This window comes from Mytilus californianus, unplaced genomic scaffold (assembly GCF_021869535.1).
Source record: "Mytilus californianus isolate M0D057914Y unplaced genomic scaffold, xbMytCali1.0.p SCAF_6, whole genome shotgun sequence".
Taxonomy (NCBI): Eukaryota; Metazoa; Mollusca; class Bivalvia; order Mytilida; family Mytilidae; genus Mytilus; species Mytilus californianus.
The window spans coordinates 64519166-64543197 of NW_026262712.1; the positions used below are offsets into that span (position 1 = coordinate 64519166).

A 24032-nucleotide genomic window follows, 5' to 3' on the forward strand; every position below is an offset into this window, starting at 1 on the left:
TTCATCACTAGGGAAGACTCTATCGTGGAACTCCACCCTAGTGAAGTCTGTTTTGTAGCATTCGTTAAAGATGAAGCCTCTACAACGGAACTCATCACTGGTGAAGTCTGTATTGTGTCATTCATCACCAGGAAAGACTCTATCGTGAAACTCATAACTGATGAAGTCTGTATTGTATCATTCATAACCAGGGAAGACTCTACCGTGGAACTTATCACTGGTGAAGACTGTATTGTATCATTCATCACTGTGAAAGACTCTATCATGGAAGTCATAACTGGTGAAGTCTGTATTGTATCATTCATTACTGATGATGACTCTACCATGGAACTTATCACTGTTGAAGTCTGTATTGTATCATTCATCACTGATAAAGACTCTATCGTGGAGCTCATAACTGGTAAAGTCTGCATTGTATCATTCATCTCAAGGGAAGATTCTATCGTGGAACTTATCACTGGTGAAGTCTGTATTGTATCATTCGTCAATGATGACGACTCTTTTGTGGAACTCATCACTGGTGAAGTCTTTATTATCTTGGAACTCATCACTGGTGAAGTCTGTATTGTATCATTCATCACTGGGGAAGACTCTATCGTGGAACTCGTAACTGGTGAAGTCTGTAGTGTATCATTCATCACTGGTGAAGTATGTTTTGTATCATTAATCATCAGGAAAGACTCTATCGTGGAACTTATCACTGGTGAAATCTGTATTGTATCACTCATCATTGGGAAAGACTCTATCATGGAACTCATAACTGGTAAAGTCTGCATTGTATCATTCATCATTGGGAAAGACTCTATCATGGAACTCATAACTGGTAAAGTCTGCATTGTATCATTCATCACTAGGAAAGACTCTATCGTGGAACTCATCGCTGATGAAGTCTGTATTGTATCATTCATCACTGATGAAGTCTGTATTGTATGATTCATCACTGGTACAGTCTGTATTGTATCATTCATCACCAGGGAAGACTCTATCGTGGAACTCCACCCTGGTGAAGTCTGTATTGTAGCATTCGTTAATGATGAAGCCTCTACAACGGAACTCATCACTGGTGAAGTCTGTATTGTGTCATTCATCACCAGGAAAGACTCTATCGTGAAACTCGTAACTGATGAAGTCTGTATTGTATCATTCATCCCGAGGGAAGACTCTATCATGGAACTCATCACTGGTGAAGTCTGTATTGTATCATTCATGACTGGTGAAGTCTGTATTGTATCATTCCTGTATGATGAGGACCCTATTGCGGAAGTCATCACTGTTGAAGTCTGTATTGTGTCATTCATCACCAGGAAAGACTCTATCGTGAAACTCGTAACTGATGAAGTCTGTATTGTATCATTCATCCCGAGGGAAGACTCTATCATGGAACTCATCACTTGTGAAGTCTGTATTGTATCATTCATAACTGGTAAAGTCTGCATTGTATCATTCATCACTAGGAAAGACTCTATCGTGGAACTCATCGCTGATGAAGTCTGTATTGTATCATTCAACACTGATGAAGTCTGTATTGTATGATTCATCACTGGTACAGTCTGTATTGTATCATTCATCACCAGGGAAGACTCTATCGTGGAACTCCACCCTGGTGAAGTCTGTATTGTAGCATTCGTTAATGATAAAGCCTCTACAATGGAACTCATCACTGGTGAAGTCTGTATTGTGTCATTCATCACCAGGAAAGACTCTATCGTGAAACTCGTAACTGATGAAGTCTGTATTGTATCATTCATCCCGAGGGAAGACTCTATCATGGAACTTATCACTGGTGAAGTCTGTATTGTATCATTCGTCAATGATGACGACTCTTTTGTGGAACTCAACACTGGTGAAGTCTTTATTATCTTGGAACTCATCACTGGTGAAGTCTGTATTGTATCATTCATCACTGGGGAAGACTCTATCGTGGAACTCGTAAATGGTGAAGTCTGTAGTGTATCATTCATCACTGGTGAAGTATGTATTGTATCATTAATCATCACGAAAGACTCTATCGTGGAACTTATCACTGGTGAAGTCTGTATTGTATCATTGGTCAATGATGACGACTCTTTTGTGGAACTCATCACTGGTGAAGTCTGTATTGTATCATTCATCATTGGGAAAGACTCTATCATGGAACTCATAACTGGTAAAGTCTGCATTGTATCATTCATCACTAGGAAAGACTCTATCGTGGAACTCATCGCTGATGAAGTATGTATTGTATCATTCATCACTGATGAAGTCTGTATTGTATGATTCATCACTGGTGCAGTCTGTATTGTATCATTCATCACCAGGGAAGACTCTATCGTGGAACTCCACCCTGGTGAAGTCTGTATTGTAGCATTCGTTAATGATGAAGCCTCTACAACGGAACTCATCACTGGTGAAGTCTGTATTGTGTCATTCATCACCAGGAAAGACTCTATCGTGAAACTCGTAACTGATGAAGTCTGTATTGTATCATTCATCCCGAGGGAAGACTCTATCATGGAACTCATCACTGGTGAAGTCTGTACTGTATCATTCATCACTGGTGAAGTCTGTATTGTATCATTCGTCACTGGTGAAGACTCTATCATGGAACTCATAACTGGTAAAGTCTGCATTGTATCATTCATCATTGGGAAAGACTCTATCATGGAACTCATAACTGGTAAAGTCTGCATTGTATCATTCATCATTGGGAAAGACTCTATCATGGAACTCATAACTGGTAAAGTCTGCATTGTATCATTCATCACTAGGAAAGACTCTATCGTGGAACTCATCGCTGATGAAGTCTGTATTGTATCATTCATCACTGATGAAGTCTGTATTGTATGATTCATCACTGGTACAGTCTGTATTGTATCATTCATCACCAGGGAAGACTCTATCGTGGAACTCCACCCTGGTGAAGTCTGTATTGTAGCATTCGTTAATGATGAAGCCTCTACAACGGAACTCATCACTGGTGAAGTCTGTATTGTGTCATTCATCACCAGGAAAGACTCTATCGTGAAACTCGTAACTGATGAAGTCTGTATTGTATCATTCATCCCGAGGGAAGACTCTATCATGGAACTCATCACTGGTGAAGTCTGTATTGTATCATTCATGACTGGTGAAGTCTGTATTGTATCATTCCTGTATGATGAGGACCCTATTGCGGAAGTCATCACTGTTGAAGTCTGTATTGTGTCATTCATCACCAGGAAAGACTCTATCGTGAAACTCGTAACTGATGAAGTCTGTATTGTATCATTCATCCCGAGGGAAGACTCTATCATGGAACTCATCACTTGTGAAGTCTGTATTGTATCATTCATAACTGGTAAAGTCTGCATTGTATCATTCATCACTAGGAAAGACTCTATCGTGGAACTCATCGCTGATGAAGTCTGTATTGTATCATTCATCACTGATGAAGTCTGTATTGTATGATTCATCACTGGTGCAGTCTGTATTGTATCATTCATCACCAGGGAAGACTCTATCGTGGAACTCCACCCTGGTGAAGTCTGTATTGTAGCATTCGTTAATGATGAAGCCTCTACAATGGAACTCATAAATGGTGAAGTCTGTATTGTGTCATTCATCACCAGGAAATACTCTATCGTGAAACTCGTAACTGATGAAGTCTGTATTGTATCATTCATCCCGAGGGAAGACTCTATCATGGAACTTATCACTGGTGAAGTCTGTATTGTATCATTCGTCAATGATGACGACTCTTTTGTGGAACTCATCACTGGTGAAGTCTTTATTATCTTGGAACTCATCACTGGTGAAGTCTGTATTGTATCATTCATCACTGGGGAAGACTCTATCGTGGAACTCGTAACTGGTGAAGTCTGTAGTGTATCATTCATCACTGGTGAAGTATGTATTGTATCATTAATCATCACGAAAGACTCTATCGTGGAACTTATCACTGGTGAAGTCTGTATTGTATCATTGGTCAATGATGACGACTCTATTGTGGAACTCATCACTGGTGAAGTCTGTATTGTATCATTCATCATTGGGAAAGACTCTATCATGGAACTCATAACTGGTAAAGTCTGCATTGTATCATTCATCACTAGGAAAGACTCTATCGTGGAACTCATCGCTGATGAAGTATGTATTGTATCATTCATCACTGATGAAGTCTGTATTGTATGATTCATCACTGGTGCAGTCTGTATTGTATCATTCATCACAAGGGAAGACTCTATCGTGGAACTCCACCCTGGTGAAGTCTGTATTGTAGCATTCGTTAATGATGAAGCCTCTACAACGGAACTCATCACTGGTGAAGTCTGTATTGTGTCATTCATCACCAGGAAAGACTCTATCGTGAAACTCGTAACTGATGAAGTCTGTATTGTATCATTCATCCCGAGGGAAGACTCTATCATGGAACTCATCACTGGTGAAGTCTGTACTGTATCATTCATCACTGGTGAAGTCTGTATTGTATCATTCGTCACTGGTGAAGACTGTAATGTGGAACTCGTCACTGGTGAAATCGGTTTTGTATCATTCATCACAGGTGAAGACTCTATTGCAGAACTCATCACTGGTGACATCTGTATTGTATCATTCACCACTTGTGAAGTCTGTATTGTATCATTCATTACATTTGAAGACTCTATTGTAGAACGCATAACTGGTGAATTCTTAATTGTATCATTCTTCACTGGTAAAATCTCTATCGTGGAACTCATCAAAGGTGATGTCTGTATTGTATCATTCATCACTGATGAAGACTCTATCGTGGCACTCATCACTGGAGAAGTCTGCATTGTCTCATTCATCACTAGGGAAGACTCTATCATGGAACTCATCGCTGATGAAGTCTGCATTGTATCATTCATGACTGGTAAAGTCTGTATTGTATCATTCATCACCATGGAAGACTCTATCGTGGAACTCATCACTGGTGAAGTCTGTTTTGTATTATTCATACCTATTGAAGAATCAATCGTAGAACTCATAACTGGTGAAGTTTGTATTGTATTATTCATCACTGATGATGACTCTATCGTAGAACTCATCACTGGTGAAGTCTGTATTGTATCATTCATCACTGATGATGACTCTATTAGGAAATTCATCACTGTTGAAGACTGTATTGTATCATTCACCACTGATGAAGATTCTATCGTGTAACTCATAACTGGTGAAGTTTGCATTGTATCATTCATCACTAGGGAAGACTCTTTCATGGAACTCATCACTGGCGAAGCCTGTATTGTATCATTCATAACTGATGAATTCTGTATTGTATCATTCATTACTAGGGATGACTCTATCCTGGAACTCATCGCTGGTGACGTCTGTATTGTATCATTCGTGAATGATGAGGACTCTATAGCGGAACTCATCACTGTTGAAGTTTGTATTGTATCATTCATCACTGGTGAAGTCTTTATGGTATCTTTCATCTCTGATAACGACTCTATCGTGGAACTCATCACTGGTAAAATCTGTTTTGTATCATTCATCACTGATGTAGACTCTATCGTAGAACTCATCACTGGTAAAGTCTGTAATATATCATTCATCACTAGGGAAGACTCTATCGTGGATCTCATAAATAATGAAGTCTGTATCGTATCATTTATCACTGATGAAGACTGTATCGTTGAACTCATCACTGGTAAAATCTGTTTTGTATCATTCATCAGTGGTGAAGACTCTAATGCGGAACTCATCACTCGTGAAGTCTGTTTAGTAGCATTCGTCAATGATGAAGACTCTACTGCAGAACTGATCATTGGTGAAGACTGTATTGTGGAACTCATCACTGCTGAAATCTGTTTTGTATCATTCATCACTGGGGAAGACTCTATCGTAGAACTCGTAACTGGTGAAGTCTGTATTGTATCATTCATCACTGATGAAGACTGTATCGTGGAACTCATCACTGGTGAAGTCTGTATTGTATCATTCATTACATTTGAAGACTCTATCGTAGAACTCATAACTGGTGAATTCGTAATAGTACCATTCATTACTGTTAAAGTCTCTATCGTGGAACTCATCAATGGTGACGTCTGTATTGTATCATTCATCACGGATGAAGTCTGTATTGTATCATTCATCACTGGTGAAGTCTGTATTGTATCAGTCATCACCAGGGAAGACCCTATCGTGGAACTCCACCCTGGTGAAGTCTGTATTGTAGCATTTGTTAATGATGAAACCTCTACAGCGGAACTCATCACTGGTGAAGTCTGTTTTGTTTCATTCATCACTAGGAAAGACTCTATCGTGGAACTCATAACTGTTGAAGTCTGTATTGTATCATTCATCACTAGGAAAGACTCTATCGTGGAACTCATAACTGGTGAAGTCTGTATTGTATCATTCATCACTGGTGAAGTCTGTAATGTATCATTCGTGAATGATGAGGACTCTATTGCGGAACTCATCACTGGTAAGGTCTGAACTGTATCATTTATCACTGGTAAAGTCTGTATTGTTTCATTCATCCCTGATGAAAACTCTATCGTGGATCTCATCACTGGTGAATTCTGCTTTCTATCATTAATCGTTGATGTAGATTCTATCGTGGAACTCATCACTGGTAAAGTCTGTATTTTATCATTCATCTCTAGGGAAGAGTCTATCGTGGAACTCATAACTGGTGAAATCTGTATTGTATCATTAATTACCGATAATGACTCTATGATGGAACTCATCATGGTTGAAGTCTGTATTGTATCATTCAACACTGATGAAAACTCATTTGTGGAACTCATCACTGGTGAAGTCTGTATTGTATCATTCATCACTGATGAAGTCTGTATTGTATCATTCATCACTGATGCAGACTGTATCGTAGAGCTCATCACTGGTGTAATCTGTTTTGTATCATTCATCAGTGGTGAAGACTCTATTGCAGAACTCATCACTGGTGAAGTCTGTATTGTAGCATTCGTCAACGATGAAGACTCTACTGCAGAACTGATCACTGGTGAAGACTGTATTGTGGAACTCATCACTGCTGAAATCTGTTTTGTATCATTCAACACTGGTGGAGTCTGTATTGAATCATTCATCCCCAGGGAAGACTCTGTCGTGGAACTCATCACTGGTGAAGTCTGTATAGTAGCAATCGTCAATGATGAAGACTCTACTGCAGAACTGATCACTGGTGAAGACTGTATTGTGGAACTCATCACTGCTGAAATCTGTTTTGTATCATTCATCACCGATGAAGACTGTATCGTGGAACTCATGACTGGTGAAATATGTAATGTATAATTCATCACTGGTGAAGTCTGTATTGTATCATTCATTACATTTGAAGAATCTATCGTAGAACTCATAACTGGTGAATTCTTAATTGTATCATTCATCACTCTTGAAGTCTCTATCGTGGAACTCATCAATGGTGACGTCTGTATTGTATCATATATCACTAGGGAAGACTCTATCATGGAACTCATCAATGCTGAAGTCTGTATTGTATCATTCATGACTGGTGAAGTCTGTATTGTTTCATTCATTCCTGATGAAGACTCTATCGTGGAACTCATCACTGGTGAAATCTGTTTTGTATCATTCATCACTAATGTAGACTCTATCGTAGAATTCATCACTGGTAAAGTCTGTATTGTATCAATTATCACTGGTGAAGTCTGTATTGTATCATTCATCATTAGGGAAGACTCTATCATGGAACTTATAACTGGTGAAGTCTGTATTATATCATTCATCACTGATGATGACTCTTTCATTGAACTCATTACTGTTGAAGTCTGTATTGTATCATTCATCACTGGTGAAAACTCTTTTGTGGAACTCATCACTGGTGAAGTCTGTATTGTATCATTTATCACTGATGAAGTCTGTATTGTATCATTCATCAGTGATGGAGACTGTATAGTAGAACTCATCACTGGTGAAGTTTGTATTGTATCATTCATCACTGATGATGACTCTATCGTGGAACTCATCACTGTTGAAGTCTGTATTGTATCATTCATCACTGATGAAGATTGTATCGTGGAATTCATAACTGGTGAAGTCTGAATTGTATCATTCATCACTAGGGAAGACTCTTTCGTGGAAATCATCGTTGATGAAGTTTGTATTGTATCAGTCATCATTGGTGAAGTCTTTATTGTATCATTTATCAGTGTTGAAGTCTCTATTGTGTTATTCATCACCAGGGAAGACTCTATCGTGGAACTAATCACTGGTGAAGTCTGTATTGTATCATTTATCAGTGTTGAAGTCTCTATTGTGTTATTCATCACCAGGGAAGACTCTATCGTGGAACTAATCACTGGTGAAGTCTGTATTGTATCATTCATCACTGATGAAGATTGTATCGTGGAATTCATAACTGGTGAAGTCTGAATTGTATCATTCATCACTAGGGAAGACTCTTTCGTGGAACTCATCGTTGATGAAGTTTGTATTGTATCATTCATCATTGGTGAAGTCTTTATTGTATCATTTATCAGTGTTGAAGTCTCTATTGTGTTATTCATCACCAGGGAAGACTCTATCGTGGAACTAATCACTGGTGAAGTCTGTATTGTATCATTTATCACTGGTGAAGTCTGTTTTGTATCATTCATCACCAGGGAAGACTCTATCGCGGAACTCATCACTGTTGAAGTCTGTATTATATCATTCATCACTGATGAAGACTCAATTTTGGAACTCAACACTGGTGAAGTATGTATTGTGTCCTTCATCACTGGGGAAGACTTTATCGTGGGACTCATAACTGGTGAAGTCTGTATTGTATCATTCATCACTGATGAAGACTGTTTCATGGAACTCATCACTGGTGAAATCTGTTTTGTATCATTCATCATCAGAGGTGAGGACTCTATTGCAGAACCCATCACTGGTGAAGTCTGTTTTGTATCATTCATTCCTATTGAAGAATCAATCGTAGAACTCATAACTGGTGAAGTTTGTATTGTATCATTCATCACTGATGATGACCCTATCGTGGAACTCATTACTGTTGAAGTCTGTATTGCATCATTCATCACTGATGATGACTCTATCGTGGAACTCATTGCTGTTGAAGTTTGTATTGTATCATTCATCACTGATGAAGACTCTTTCGTGGAACTCATCACTGGTGAAGTCTGCATTGTATCATTCATCACTAGGGAAGACTCTATTGTGGAACTCATCGCTGATGAAGTCTGTATTGTATCATTAATTACCAGGGAAGACTCAATCGCGGAACTCATCACTGGTGAAGTCTGTATAATATCATTCATCACTGATAAAGACTCAATTTTGAAACTTATCATTGGTGAAGTCGGTATTGTATCATTCATCTCTAGGGAAGACTCTATCGTCGAACTCATAACTGGTGAAGTCTGTATTGTATAAATCATCACTGATGAAGACTGTATCGTAGAACTTATCACTTGTGAAATCTGTTTTGTATCATTAAACAGTGGTGAAGACTCCATTGCGGAACTCATCACTGGTGAAGTCTGTTTTGTATCATTCATCCCTATTGAAGAATCAATCGTAGAACTCATAACTTGTGATAATTGTATTGTATGATTCATCACTGATGAAGACGCTTTCGTGGAACTCATCACTCTTGAAGTCTGTATGGTATCATTCATCAATCGTGAAGTCTGTATTGTATCCTTCGTCAATAATGAAACCTCTATTGCAGAACTCATCACTGATGAAGTCTGTACTGTTTCATTTATCACTGGTGAAGTCTGTATTGTATCATTCATCACCATCAAAGACTGAGTCGTGGAACTCATCACTGGTGAAGTCTGTATTATATTATTTATCAATGATGTAGACTCTATCGTGGAAATCATCACTGGTAAAGTCTGCATTGTATCATTCATCACCAGGGAAGACTCTATCGTGGAACTCATCACTGATGAAGTCTGTATTGTTTCATTCATTACTTGTGAAGTATGTAGTGTATCATTCAATACCAGGGAAGACTCTATCGTTGAACTCATCACTGGTGAAGTAGTCTGTATTGTATCATTCGCCAATGATGACGACTCTATTGCGGAACTCATCCCTGGTGACGTCTGGATTGTATCATTCATGACTGTTGAAGTCTGTATTGTATCATTCATCACCATTGAAGACTTTATTGTGGAACTCATCACTGGTGAAGTCTGTAGAGTATCATTCATCACCATTGAAAACTCTATCGTGGAACTAATCACTGGTGAAGTCTGTATTGTATCATTCGTCAACGATGAAGACTCTATTGTAGAACTCATCACTGGTGAAGTCTGTATTGTATCATTCACCACTGGTGAAGTCTGTATTGTATCATTCACCACTGGTGAAGTCTGTATTGTATCATTCATTACCAGTGAAGACTCTATCGTGGATCTCATCAATGGTGAAGTCTCTATTGTATCATTCATCACTATGGAAGACTCTGTCGTGGAACTCATATCTGGTGAAGTCAGTTTCGTATCATTCATCATTGATGATGGCTCTATCGTGGAACTCATCACTGGTGAAGTATTTATTGATGCATTCATAACGGATGAAGTATCTGTCATTGCATTCATTACTGGTGAGATACCCAAAGAGGTTTTTAAAAGCGATGAAGTTTCTATTGTAGCATTCATTAATGGTGAAGTATCTATCCTGTCATTTATCACCAAAGAAGCATCTGTCGTCGAAACATTTATGACTGATGAACTTTCTTTTGTAGCCTTTATCACAAGTGACGTATCTATTGGGGTATTTATGCTCAACTCTAGTTGGGGGATAATTGAGACATTCATGACGGGTGAATCATTTATCGGTGAAGCCGCTTTTGTGGCATTTATGACCAATGCAGTACCTATTGTGATTGCTGGGGTAAAATCCATATGTATGTCCTGTGACGATGAAAATGTATTTTCTGATATAAGGGTAGATGTAGAATTTATGGACGACATTGAAGATAATGTGTCTAATTGTATGAAAGGTTTTGATGTATTTATGTTATTCAGCAATGAAGTAGATGATGAATTGTCATTTGATAATGAGGTAGATGTTAATGTGGATTTAGATACTTGTTCTGATGTTTGTATAGCATTTTGTAATGAGGTAAACAGCAATGTGTCATCTAGAATTGGTGTGTCATTAAAAACAGGTGTAGATGAGAATATTTCTGTGATAAGGGGTGTCGGTATGAATGTGTTAATAGAAACTGAATTAAAGAATTGTGATTTATCTGTTGATATAGTTGATAATGTATCTGTATTATGCAATGGTGATGTAAGTAGAGTTGAAAAGGCTTCATTGGATAAAGATGAATGATTTATAGTTGCAAATGTTGATGGTAGAAAATTCCTTAAGGTATCATTAATTGCAAGCGGGGTTTTTCTTAATGTAGATGTGTTATTTTTTGATATCGTATTAGATGGTTGTGAGTTAAGCAGCACGCTATCGTTAGCGGAAACTGAGTTTTCTGTAGGAGATAGTAGCAAATGAATTGAACTGGCTGTGGAAGGAAGTAAATGCATATTTGTATCTGACTGTGATGCAGGAAAATATGTGGAATAACTATCTTGTGTTGCTAATATATGTTGTTCCTGTTGTAGAAGTATTGGTCTTGATGAGGATATGCTTTCATTATATTTGTCAAGGTCTGATGTTGGTGCTGCCACTGAAATAAACAAATAATTAAATGAATTGATTATTGTGTCATTGGTGACAACTGATACGTTCTTGTCGTATCCACGATTCAAGACTAATTTTGAAAAATATTGTCCATGAAAAAATACTCAAGGTCAATACATTTCAATATAACACGATATTTTTTGCCCTGTCTCCCCATTTATCGCAATACGGAATGTGACTTTCCACAAGACTTTTACATGAAAAGATCGAGCGGGGTATCACACTTTTGGGACCGGAAGCACTTAAGTTCACATCCACTTCTTGATTGGGTTCTTGTTGCTCAATCTTGACCTCTTAGTGTTTAGAGGACTGGTATACCAAAAGCGAATGTTTCTGTTTCTGTCAAAAACCATTCAGGTAAGATTGAAACAAACAGATTAGAAAGCCAAACACATGCGATACCTTGAGGATGGTGAACAAAGAACATAATAATTTGGCTATAGTTTCCAAAAAAATATACCGGTATTTGTAAAATTTAAAAATTGTTTTCAGCTGAAACTTAAAAATCTGTCAAAAATATTTCGAAACCGTCCGAACAAAGGAGAAATGGATGTGCACTTGTCAATAGACGGTCCTCAATCAATTTTATTTGTTTTAAAGAGAACATATCCTTCTTCCCTGTAGACTTAGGACCAAAGAATCTAAATGTCAATCTCCGGATTGCATCACAATACTTATTCGGTAAGGAAAGCCCTAAACAGTTAAAACAATTGTAAAACGGTGACTTGGAATATGACAAATGAATCAGTCAGAGATTTAAACTAACGGCGGATCCAAATCACACAGTTAACTGATTGATTGATAGGTTGTTGGCTTAACATCCATTGGCAAAATCATGCATACTAAACTAGGGTCTTAATTCTAGGTCAGTAGTAAGTTGATGTAGACAAATATCGACTAACAACACCTCGCTTGTTACTTGTTTGGTTACAATGCTCAATATTTGAATCGATACAATACATATGTTAAACCTGATTATCATATTTACATAAATGATAAATGTATTTAATCCAAAAACGCCCTCATTGATTTAATATAGGAATCAAATTATGTCAGCCAAGCGAAAAACTATCGTTTGAGAATAAAGAAAAATTCAATTTTTCCCTTTTAGCAAATTTACCCAGCTGTTCACCGTGGGTGTGTCTATTTTATCTTGTAACAAATGTATGATCATTAATTGACAGTCAATAATTTATTATGATGTATAGATATTACGATATTTCGATATATAATTATAACAAAATACGCAATAGAGGTGGCATTTTCTATTGATATATTGCAATAAATGGGTAATATATTTATATATATATCTTCATACTGTCATATCAATGTAAAATAACATTATATTATATATCTATTCATTTGTTTATTACGATGAGTCAGATTGGCATATAGTTAGTGCACCAGTAGTCAGATGAAATATAATCAGCATTTCAACTGCTTTCACATGATATGAATTATGCGTTCTTTTTGACGTGTCTAATTTCGAAAGTATTCATAATGAGAAGTAATAACTTTAATATATATAAAAATAAGAATATGTGATATGATTGCCAATGAGACAACTATCCACCAGAGACCAAATGACTTAGAAGTAAACAGCTATAGGTCACCGTACGGCCTTCAATAAATGAGCAAAATTCATACTGCATAGTCAGCTATAAAAAGCCCTGACTCTCATTTCTCTATTAAAGATATGTGTAAAAAGTTTTTTAGTTATTGCCCTTGGATTGATAAAATATGTGCAACGCGGGGGACTTTGGAACTCTGTTTTTTTTTTTATCACCTTTTAAACAAAAAGATTCAGCTGATATTATTTTCACTTTTATTTGCATATTTAAAAAAAAATTGTGAGCAGTCTTAAAAGTCTTAAACATTATGAAAACAAATATCTAATATTTTAAATTCTCATGGACTTTTTGCTGGAAGGATGTTTACTTTTTTGAGTAAAAATTCCAGATGTGGTTAAGAAAGTGAAGGAAATGGTTACTCTTTACTGAAGAATTCTTTTTTCTCTCTTAAAATTTAATACTACGAAACTTTAAGGTCAAGCCATTCCAGAAAAAAAGGAGTTATTCATGACATGGCTGCAGTTTTTTTATGCAATTTCGATATCTGAATTTGATACTCACAGCAATAGTTCATCCAAATTTTTATACATTAAATTTAAGAATATTTGTTGCTTAAATTGAATTTAAAATGGTTTTATAGATGATTTATTTTAACGCATAATACATAAAAATTATGAAAAATAAAGATAGAACCTGTGCATTTTTTTATATACAAACAAACAAAAAAGAGTTGGAAAATGATGTCTCTAATGTTTACGGATGTATGTGAATATATTAATGATTAACTGTATGAAAAAAGAAAAACAACCAAAAAATTTAAACATTTCAAAGTGATTGTGAGATGTTGAAATATTTAGAAAGGTCGGGCCTTGTTGGGCAAAAATTTAAATTCATTGCCAATAAAAACGCCGGAGCGGTTACAAAATGATAAATGATTTCAGTAGAAATTGCTTTCTTTTTAATGGACTGGAATGGACGATAGAATGTTTGGACTAAACAACAACGATAGCTTTCTTTGAAATATGGAAAATTTGCATTTCTTTTTCCATTGATTTCATATCTTACTTTAGTTGTTTTGATTGATTAATTGGTTGATTGACTGATTTATTCATTTATTCATTTTCTTTTCATGTATTTTTCTACGATTAATGTGGTTCATTAAAAGAGCAATCTGCAAACCTCGGCTGATTACGCTACTCTATATCCTAGATCGTGGTGTGCCGAATGGGTAAAAGTGTCCTCTATGTTTTACGTAAAGGTGTCATTTGACAAGGACTTTAACTACAAATGTCCTATCAAAATCGAAATAATAGTAACGATGTGCTAAAATAATCAACATTTAGCATTCTTCTCTTTCTAGATAGAAGAGATGACACACATCGGGGTTGGACACAATAATCAGATGGTTGCAAACAGTTCATTGTGTTAGAATTGAAAGAAAAATTTTCACGGAGACAACAATAGCAACACACCAACACATTGTTATTAGAATTTGTCTTTTTGTATTGATTTCGACATATGTATACATTGAAAGTTTTATCTATATACAATATTGGGTCAATGTCAGAAAATATAAACTTTTTTGTATGAGGCTAAGAAATTGGGGAAGGGCGAGGGTTTCCGATCCCTTCAACAGTTTCGTGTCGATAACAAACAAAAATGATATTTTTTCTGACATTGATCTTATATTGTTTTCATATTGCACCTTACTTATAGTTACTAAAATGTAAATACAGAAATAAAGCTTCTTTTCTGTCCTTAAAGGTGACCCAGGTTGTGAAGCGAAGAGACGTAACATGAAATCGACATTACACGAAACTTTATCCTGCAATCAGCTAACTATTGTACAGATAACAGGTGGACAAATAAATTTTTGCTTTATTTGTACTTGTACAAATAAAGTCTCCTATTACACCGCTTCCATGTTGAGCAAGCGGTAATGTGAATATTTCTTTTTGCGTACCAGTTCATTTTGGGGTCCTCTTCGCGGTCCGCGTTTTAACTATGTTGATTTCTTTGAAAAATTAGAGACAATGATTTATATTTTAACAACTAAAGTTTCAAGTGTTGGCTGTAAATTTCAGGATAAAAACAATATATGTACATTGTCGGAAAATATAAAATTTATTTGTACTCGCTACGAAACAGGAGAAAAGCTCGGCGAGCCTCGCTTTTCGTCCTGTTTCTAAATAAAGACAACATGAAGTGTGCTGCTGCATGAAGTACACCACTAATTCATGGATCCATTGCTTTCTATGTTAAATTCCTCAATTTCAAGCAGGCACAGCTCTTTTGTCTTAAGTTCAAATAAAGTGACAATCATTGTATGTCAAAGCAACACCTTATGGTGTCTTGTACTGAAAAAAATTAACATACCAGAGAGAACTGGTTCCCAGAACTTCGGATGTACCAAAACAGGTACTTCAGATCTGACAAACAGGCAAAATGTACCCTCCTTTTTAAATTTCATGCAATTTTTTTACTTTTCAAAATTATCAGTCAAAAGTGTTCTACAATGATCACCAGTCATTCAGCTTTCATTTGATACCAAAATTACCACAATATTTTACATATTTTGAAAGTTACACCCATGCGTAGGAACTATTTTGTGTTAAACATGTACTACTCTCTGGTATGTGCTTTCTGACCGGATCCGAATTAGTGGTGTTACACTTTCGGTATGATAGCGTTTTTTCTGTTTTATAATTGTCACTACAGCGATATCAGATCATTGTTTACTGTTAAGAACTGTGTTGAATATGGTTCATTTACAAAATCCTACAAACTTTGTATTTTGATGATAACACGTCTCTTCAAGTATAAAAAGTTTATATTGGATAACGCATTTTTTATATATAATTATAAGCAACAGATGTCAAGGTCTTCAAAGGTCACACAACCTTGGATTGTTTGTCTCAATGATATTGGCATAATATTTTCCTTATCATTATAGGTCACAAATGAGTATTTGTGTTTATTGGTACCATTTATCCTCGTGCACTTAAAATTTAGAAAAGACTGTACCTGGTGACTGTTCAGAATTTCCATCTTTTAAAACCAGGCTATTATTTTCTACTGTGACGACGCTGTCAGTAATTGATGATAATAAGATATCTGTGTGTTTGTTTTCAGTTATCTTCTCAATAGCCAAAGAATGGGACCCATAACTACTATCAACTGATATTGTAGCAAAGTTTTCTGAGCTTACAAATGATGAAAATAGCTGTGTTGGTTGTAATGTTGTTCCTATAATTTCCTTTTCTGGTAGTAAATGTCTGTTAACAGATGACGAATAGTGTGACAGTAGGCTCTTTGCTGAAATAACTTCTCCAGTAATAAAAAGTTCTGGAAAAAGAAAATGGATCTCATTAGATAAAGCATAGTTGTGACAGGTAGTTCAAAATTATTAATCTCTACTAGCTTTTGTTTAGTAATGAGGTTGCTGCTATTTGCCGAGACATTTCTGTCTCTGTCAACTTCCTAAGTTAAAAAGTTCCAACTCTTCCTTTTCCTCAACTTGTTTTTAGTAGTTTGCAAGTTAAACGAATGATAAAGGAAACCAAACATCGATAATGTTGCATTACTTGTTAATGTCAAAATTGGGTGAGATTTTCTGTTGTTTTTGAATTAGAAAGCCTCATCGATGGGATTTTTTCCACTTTTTTAATAGTTGCATAATACTACACTCATAAAGAGCAGTATATTGTATCACATTAAGCAGATTATATAATGCTTTATAAATAAAACACCCGTTAAATTATATCACATGGAGAGCAAGAACTGCTTACCCTACCGGATCACATGAGTGTCACATGGAGAGCAAGAACTGCCTACCCTTCCAGGTCACATGAGTTTATCCACGGTTTTGCTATTGTTTTTTGTCTGTTTGTAGTTTTTAATTTTAGCCATGGTGTTTTTTACTTTTATTTGATTTATGTTTTTGATTGTCCCTTGATATCTTCACTCTCTTTATTTGCAATATAAAAAAATATAAACATGTGTCTTTTTATGTTTTAATGTTACACTACTGTCTCAGGTTAGGGTGAAGGTTGGCGCCTGTTAAAACGTTTAAACCCGCTGCATGTTTATGCACCTATCCTAAGTCATGAGCCTGTTGTTCGGTGGTTATCTTTGTTGGTGTGGTTCATAGTTGTTTCTCGTTTTTTATATAGATTAGACCGTTGGTTTTCCAGTTTGAATTGTTTTACACTATTCATTTTGGGGCCCTTTATAGCTTGCTGTTCGGTGTGAGCCAAGGCTCCGTGTTGAAGGCCGTACTTTGACCTATAATTGTTAACTTTTTATACAGTATTTGAATTGGCTTTAGTAAATTTTCATTCAGTAATTTTTAGACTATGTTAGCACTTCTCAGATCATAAATACTATGGACAGCAGGATTACAGGTACATGTGCTCGGAATTAAATAATGAATTGTTGGATTTCTATCAAAAGAACATTTATCATTCTTTTCTTGGAAAAATATGGCAAAAAATGCTCAAATGTTAGTTTCTCAACACCATCTGTTAAAGACCAGAAAAAATATTGCAATAGCAATTAAATCGATACTTGCGTGCTTTGTGACTTCTAATGAATAAATTTTAAACAGTCTAATCTTATCATCCCGTCATTGTAGCCATATAAACATAATTTATGAATTTTCTCTTGTCTAAACATCAGAACCCGTTTTTTTAAAGTATCTGAGGACTAACATAGGTCCTAATAATCTTATGATTACTACGATTACTTTTAGGATTTGTCTAAACTTGATACACTTTAAAATCATCACATAGGACTATGATATGTCCTAAGATCATCTTAGGAAATGTCTTAGTTCCAATATACTTCTGAAAACCTGACTTTTTTAAAAAGTTGCGTAATATATTTCTTTTTTTTAACCCTGCATAAACTACTACACTTTAGAATACAAACATCAAGTAATCTCTCGGAGAAACATAAGTACATTTTTAGCTCACCTAGCCCAAAGGGCCAAGTGAGCTTTTCTCATCACTTGGCGTCCGTCGTCCGTCGTCGTCGTCGTCGTCCGTCGTCGTCGTCCGTCGTCGTTAGCTTTTACAAAAATCTTCTCCTCTGAAACTACTTGGCCAAATTAAACCAAACTTGGCCACAATCATCATTGGGGTATCTAGTTTAAAAATGTGTCCAGTGACCCGGCGAACCAACCAAGATGGCCGCCATGGCTAAAAATAGAACATAGGGGATATTTCAGATGAATCTGTCAACCCGTTGTTGGGTTGCTGCCCCTGAATTGGTAATTTTAAGTAAATTTTGCCTATTTTGGTTGTTATCTTGAATATTATTATAGATAGAGATAAACTGTAAACAGCAATAATGTTCAGCAAAGTAAGATCTACAATTAAGTCAACTTGACCAAAATGGTCAGTTGATCCCTTAAGGAGTTATTGCCCTTCATAGTCAATTTTTAACATTTTTCGTAAATTTTTGTAATCTTTTACAAAAATCTTCTCCTCTGAAACTACTAAGACAAATTTAACCAAACTTGTCCACAATCATCATTAGGGTATATAGTTTAAAAAATGTGTTCGATGACCCCGCCCGCGAACCAAGATGGCCGACATAGCTAAAAAATAGTACATAGGGTAAAATGCAGTTTTTGGCTCATATCTCTGAAACCAAAGCATTTAGAGCAAATCTGACGTTGGTAAAATTGTTTATCAGGTCAAGATCTATCTGCCCTGAAATTTTCAGACCAATCAGGCAAATCGTTGTTTGGTTGCTGCCCCTGAATTGGTAATTTTAAGTAAATTTTGCCGTTTTTGGTTATTATCTTGAATATTATTATAGATAGAGATAAACTGTAAACAGCAATAATGTTCAGCAAAGTAAGATCTACAATTAAGTCAACTTGACCAAAATGGTCAGTTGACCCCTTAAGGAGTTATTGCCCTTTATAGTCAATTTTTAACCATTTTTCGTAAATTTTTGTAATCTTTTACAAAAATCTTCTCCTCTGAAACTACTAAGACAAATTTAACCAAACTTGTCCACAATCATCATTTGGGTATATAGTTTTAAAAATGTGTCCGATGACCCCGTCCGCGAACCAGGATGGCCGACATGGCTAAAAATAGAACATAGGGGTAAAATGTAGATTTTGGCTAATATCTCTGCATTTAGAGTAAATCTGAAATGGGTAAAAATAATTATCAGGTCAAGATCTATCTGCCCTGAAATTTTCAGACCAATCAGGCAACACGTTGTTGGGTTGCTGCCCCTGAATTGGTAATTTTAAGAAAATTTTGCAGCTTTTGATTATTATCTTGAATATTATTATAGATAGAGATAAACTGTAAACAGCAATAATGTACAGCAAAGTAAGATCTACAAATAAGTCAACATGACCAAAATTGTCAATTGACCCCTTAAGTAATTGCCCTTTATAGTCAATTTTTTAATATTTTTTCATAAATTTTGTAAATTTTTGTAAATTTTTACAAAATATTTTCCACTGTAACTACTGGGCCAAGTTCATTATAGATAGAGATAATTGTAAGCAGCAAGAATGTTCAGTAAAGTAAGATCTACAAACACATCACCATCACCAAAACACAATTTTGTCATGAATCCATCTTTGTCCTTTGTTTAATATGCACATATACCAAGGTGAGCGACACAGGCTCTTTAGAGCCTCTAGTTTTTAGATTCAAACATTGAATGCAAAACAAAATTACCAAACATCGACGACATGATAGTAGCAGTTATAAAATAGTTTCTTACGAATCTGCTGCTAATAATTTAGAGAACTAATTCTTAAAACCCAAAAGAATCACACATAACAGACTGCAAGTGATGAAGTAAAGTAGCCAGTGAATAACAATTAGTTGTGCATACATAAGTTTTCTTATTATTCCGAGGTCACGTCTGTGGTCGAGGATGAATGAGCTAATCAATGATATCACTTAGTATTGTAATGTTATCTCCAACAATAATATGCTCAAACTCAGACAAATCAGACGTTACACTTCTTCTCTGTGTGTTTCGACGACTTTTGAGAAAAAAACTTTTATGTCGACACGACTGATATAATTTTACTATTAACTCTATTGAAGAATTACTACTCATTAAAATGTATCAACACAAATACCGAACTGCAAGGCAAATTCAAAAAGGGGAAGTCATTTAAAAAATCTGACAAAATAAAATGCTCGACTATATCAGCCAACTGAATGAACAACAACTGTTATATTCCTGACTTGGTAAAGGCATTTTCTGAAGAAAACGGTAGGCTAAACCTGGTAAATTTGTGCAGTTTCTAAATCATGTAGCTTTTTTATGATAAATGACAATTTTATGTTAAGTAATAAACAGGAACGGTCATCAATAAAAAATCTGACGTTTTCAATGATCACTCTAAATATGTCCAGAGGTAAAGTAAATAACATTTACCAACAACAAAAACCCATAATAACATTTACCAACAGCAACAACCATTGATAACATTTACCAACAGCAACAACCATTGATAACATTTACCAACAGCAACAACCATTGATAACATTTACCAACAGCAACAACCATTGATAACATTTACCAACAGCAACAACCATTAATAACATTTACCAACAGCAACAACCATTGATAACATTTATCAACAGCAACAACCATTGATAACATTTACCAACAGCAACAACCATTGATAACATTTACCAACAGCAACAACCATTAATAACATTTACCAACAGCAACAACCATTGATAACATTTACCAACAGCAACAACCATTGATAATATTTACCAACAGCAAAAACAATTGATAACATTTACCAACAGCAAAAAAAATTGATAACATTAACCAACAGCAAAAACCCATAATTATAGATTATTACATGGCATTTTCCATATTGGCCCTGGTATCAGCCCTAGACTCCCATATCAAGCCAGAGGGCTTTAGCCCGAGGGCTTGATATGGGTCGTGGGCTGATACCACGGACCATATGGAAAATGACATGTAATAATCTATTTATCACATATTTTCAAGCAAGAGAAAAAAGATAGCATATACCAAATTATGTTTGATATTTTCAACAAAAATTCAAAAAAACATTTAACGAAAAAAATTTAAAAAATGTATCACAGTGAGTTAACAAAGTTCGAATCCCAGTGAGTAAACAAAGTTTTGTGAAAAGTTTAACAAATAATTAACAATAAATATATTAATTCCCAGAATTGTAAATATTAAACGACTTTAAAAAGTGTTACATTTCCAATTAATGCTGACGAAGAATACACCATATCGCTACTATGATTTGGAAATATGTTCCGCTTGAACTTTCGATGTCATACAACAATCGCTTTTTCATTGTGACGTCATATATTTTCTAAATTCTTTATGACGTCCAAATTTTACGGGAACTTTTGTGATTTCCACTGTTGATTTTTTACATTTTTTCTACTACAGCAGATTCGTAAATTTCTAAATTTCTTTTCATTGTGTTCTCATTTTTCATTTCTTGTATGAATTTACATACATCGTCATTTGATCTGTGAGAAACCTCTCCTGATCGTCTAACTGCTTCGGATGACAACTTGTTTACAAATAGTTTTTGATTGACAGGTTACCGGAAGTTAAACTCGGGGGCTCGATATGGATTTCAAGGGCTGATGGCCATGCAAAAACGTACATATCAGTACAAAATATGTGATAATAACATTTACCAACAGCAAAAACCCATAATAAAATTTACCAACAACAAAAACCATTAATAACATATACTAACAACAAAAACCAATAATAACATATACTAACAACAAAAACCAATAATAACATAAAATTATACTAACAACAAAAACCAATAATAACATATACTAACATCAAAAACCAATAATAACATATACTAACAACAAAAACCAATAATAACATATACTAACAACAAAAACCAATAATAACATAAAATTATACTAACAACAAAAACCAATAATAACATATACGAACAACAAAAAACCAATAATAACATATACTAACAACAAAAACCAATAATAACATATACTAACAACAAAAAACAATGATAACATTTACCAACAACAAAAACTAATAATAACACTTACTAATTACAAAAAAGCAACAGATCAACAGATGAAAAAAAAACAAGTGCAAAACAAACAAAATTTTCTTATTTTGTTAAAACCCAACAAAAAGAAAATATATAAAAGAAATTCATTCAAACCAAAAAAAAAATAAAAATACAAAAGACGACAAATAAAAACCCACTGGATGTTTTAGAAATATTGTCATCGAAAACAAAAAAAGCATGGAGACCACAAACTGAAATATTTCGCTATAGATAAGACTTTCGTATAAGACTTGCATATAAAAAAGAAGTACTTTAAAGATGATTTATACATTAAACATAATTTCACTAACTAAGATTCTCTAATTCTTCGTTAATTTATCCCTTTCTGCACCCATTATATAAGAAAAATTTAATCAACGTGTGGTTCGTTTGATCTCAGTTCTTCATTGGTTAAAATCCGATTATGACGTCGAATTTTCTTGCTTTCCTCTGAATTTCCTATTGTGACGGCATGAAAAAAGGCGACCATGCCTGATGACTTCACATAAAAAGAACACATCTTTTTGAAGATCATTCAAAATGAAGGAATAAGTTTGCCTGCATATTGTTTGTAAATCATTAGAGAAACAGATTCCACCACCAAATCTCGTGTAATACGATATTTATCCACTCTCGACAGTTAAATTTTAAATATTTAAAACGCTCGGCGAGCCTCGCGTTTTAAATTTGAAAATTTAACTGTCTCGAGTGGATAAATATCGTATCACACTCGATGCAGTGGTAGAATCTATATTTAACCAACAGCACAACAATAAGTATAAACAATCACCACATAAAATGTAAAAATTAAAGATTAATACCACATAAGTGTTTATTTTCTCATATATGCAATGTGTTCTTAAAACAATGGTACACCTGTCGGTTAAAGTACATAAAAATCAATTATTATGTCTGCATCAAGTATCAAGTTAGATATTATCTAATTTATGAGGTCTTATTCAATCAATTGCCCGAAATATGAGAGGAGTCTACATATCAATAACATATATGAAAAGGGCTACATGATGGATTACATTAAAAAACAGATATGCACTATAGGAAATGAACATAACCACATCAACAATTATACGAACTTACAAGCAAGGATCGAAGCTCTTTAAATCGACAATCGTTAAACGCACAATTTTGGGAGTGCATGTTTGGCGAGGCGGCAACTCTGCCTCGAAAGATACCACAAAAAATTATATAACGTATTTCCATTTTTTTGACTGTGTATGTCAGATTAAAATTAAGCTTTAATAATTAGAATTAATTTTATTGTATATTTTATTATAAAAAAATGTTCTTTCGGAGCCGATTGCTGCCACAATAAATAGGTGTCTTTACAACATGTTAAGCTGTTAACGGTCCAAAGTCTATAAAAGATGTGCATAGATTTGACAGAAACAACCAAAGGTCAAATTCTGCTAAGGCTTGTCTAAAAAACAATTTTTAAAGATTTAGAAACGATGATGCCTAATCACTGGAAATAACTCATCAACGCATTTTAAAAGAAATAATAAGGCGGCGGTTACAAGTAAAGCGCGAACATTCGTAGCATTCCGATTCACACCGATTTTTGATGAGTTCCGAGTTACTCCATCTTTCGTTTGCGGAGTAATTTTTGTGAACTGTTGTTTGCTTTCATCGTTCTGTCTTTTAGCCAACGTTTTATGAGTTTTTCTTCGACTTATGATTTTGGTTGACAATTGTTATCGTTTCCATTTTTGAGTGTTTACGATAAGATGTAC

At 35.0% G+C, this 24032-nt stretch overlaps 2 protein-coding genes across 2 annotated transcripts; both read right to left on the minus strand.

Annotated features, from left to right (window-relative positions):
- Nucleotides 1-592: 592 nt before the first annotated feature.
- LOC127706571 (mucin-17-like) lies at nt 593-2832 on the minus strand. Its single transcript, XM_052211227.1, has 2 exons — nt 1548-2832; nt 593-610 (listed from the first exon to the last, which is right to left on the minus strand). Exons 1-2 carry the CDS (start codon nt 2829-2831, stop codon nt 593-595), a joined length of 1302 nt encoding a protein of 433 aa, XP_052067187.1. The 5' UTR covers nt 2832.
- A 411-nt stretch (nt 2833-3243) lies between these two features.
- Nucleotides 3244-12447, minus strand: LOC127706572 (uncharacterized). The gene is made up of 3 exons (XM_052211228.1): nt 12414-12447; nt 3548-11608; nt 3244-3293 (listed from the first exon to the last, which is right to left on the minus strand). The coding sequence occupies exons 1-3, from the start codon at nt 12445-12447 to the stop codon at nt 3244-3246; spliced, it is 8145 nt and encodes a 2714-aa protein (XP_052067188.1).
- Between the last annotated feature and the right edge of the window lie 11585 nt (nt 12448-24032).

Coding starts and splice junctions, on each gene's coding strand:
- LOC127706571 (XM_052211227.1), bottom strand. CDS start 2,831: ATGAATCATACAATACAGACTTCATCAGTGATGAATGATACAATACAG.
- LOC127706572 (XM_052211228.1), bottom strand. CDS start 12,447: ATGGATGTTAAGCCAACAACCTATCAATCAATCA. Junction 11,609..12,413: donor AACAACCTATCAATCAATCA/GTTAACTGTGTG, acceptor TGTTTATTTCAG/TGGCAGCACCAACATCAGAC. Junction 3,294..3,547: donor ACAGACTTCACCATTTATGA/GTTCCATTGTAG, acceptor GATACAATACAG/ACTTCACAAGTGATGAGTTC.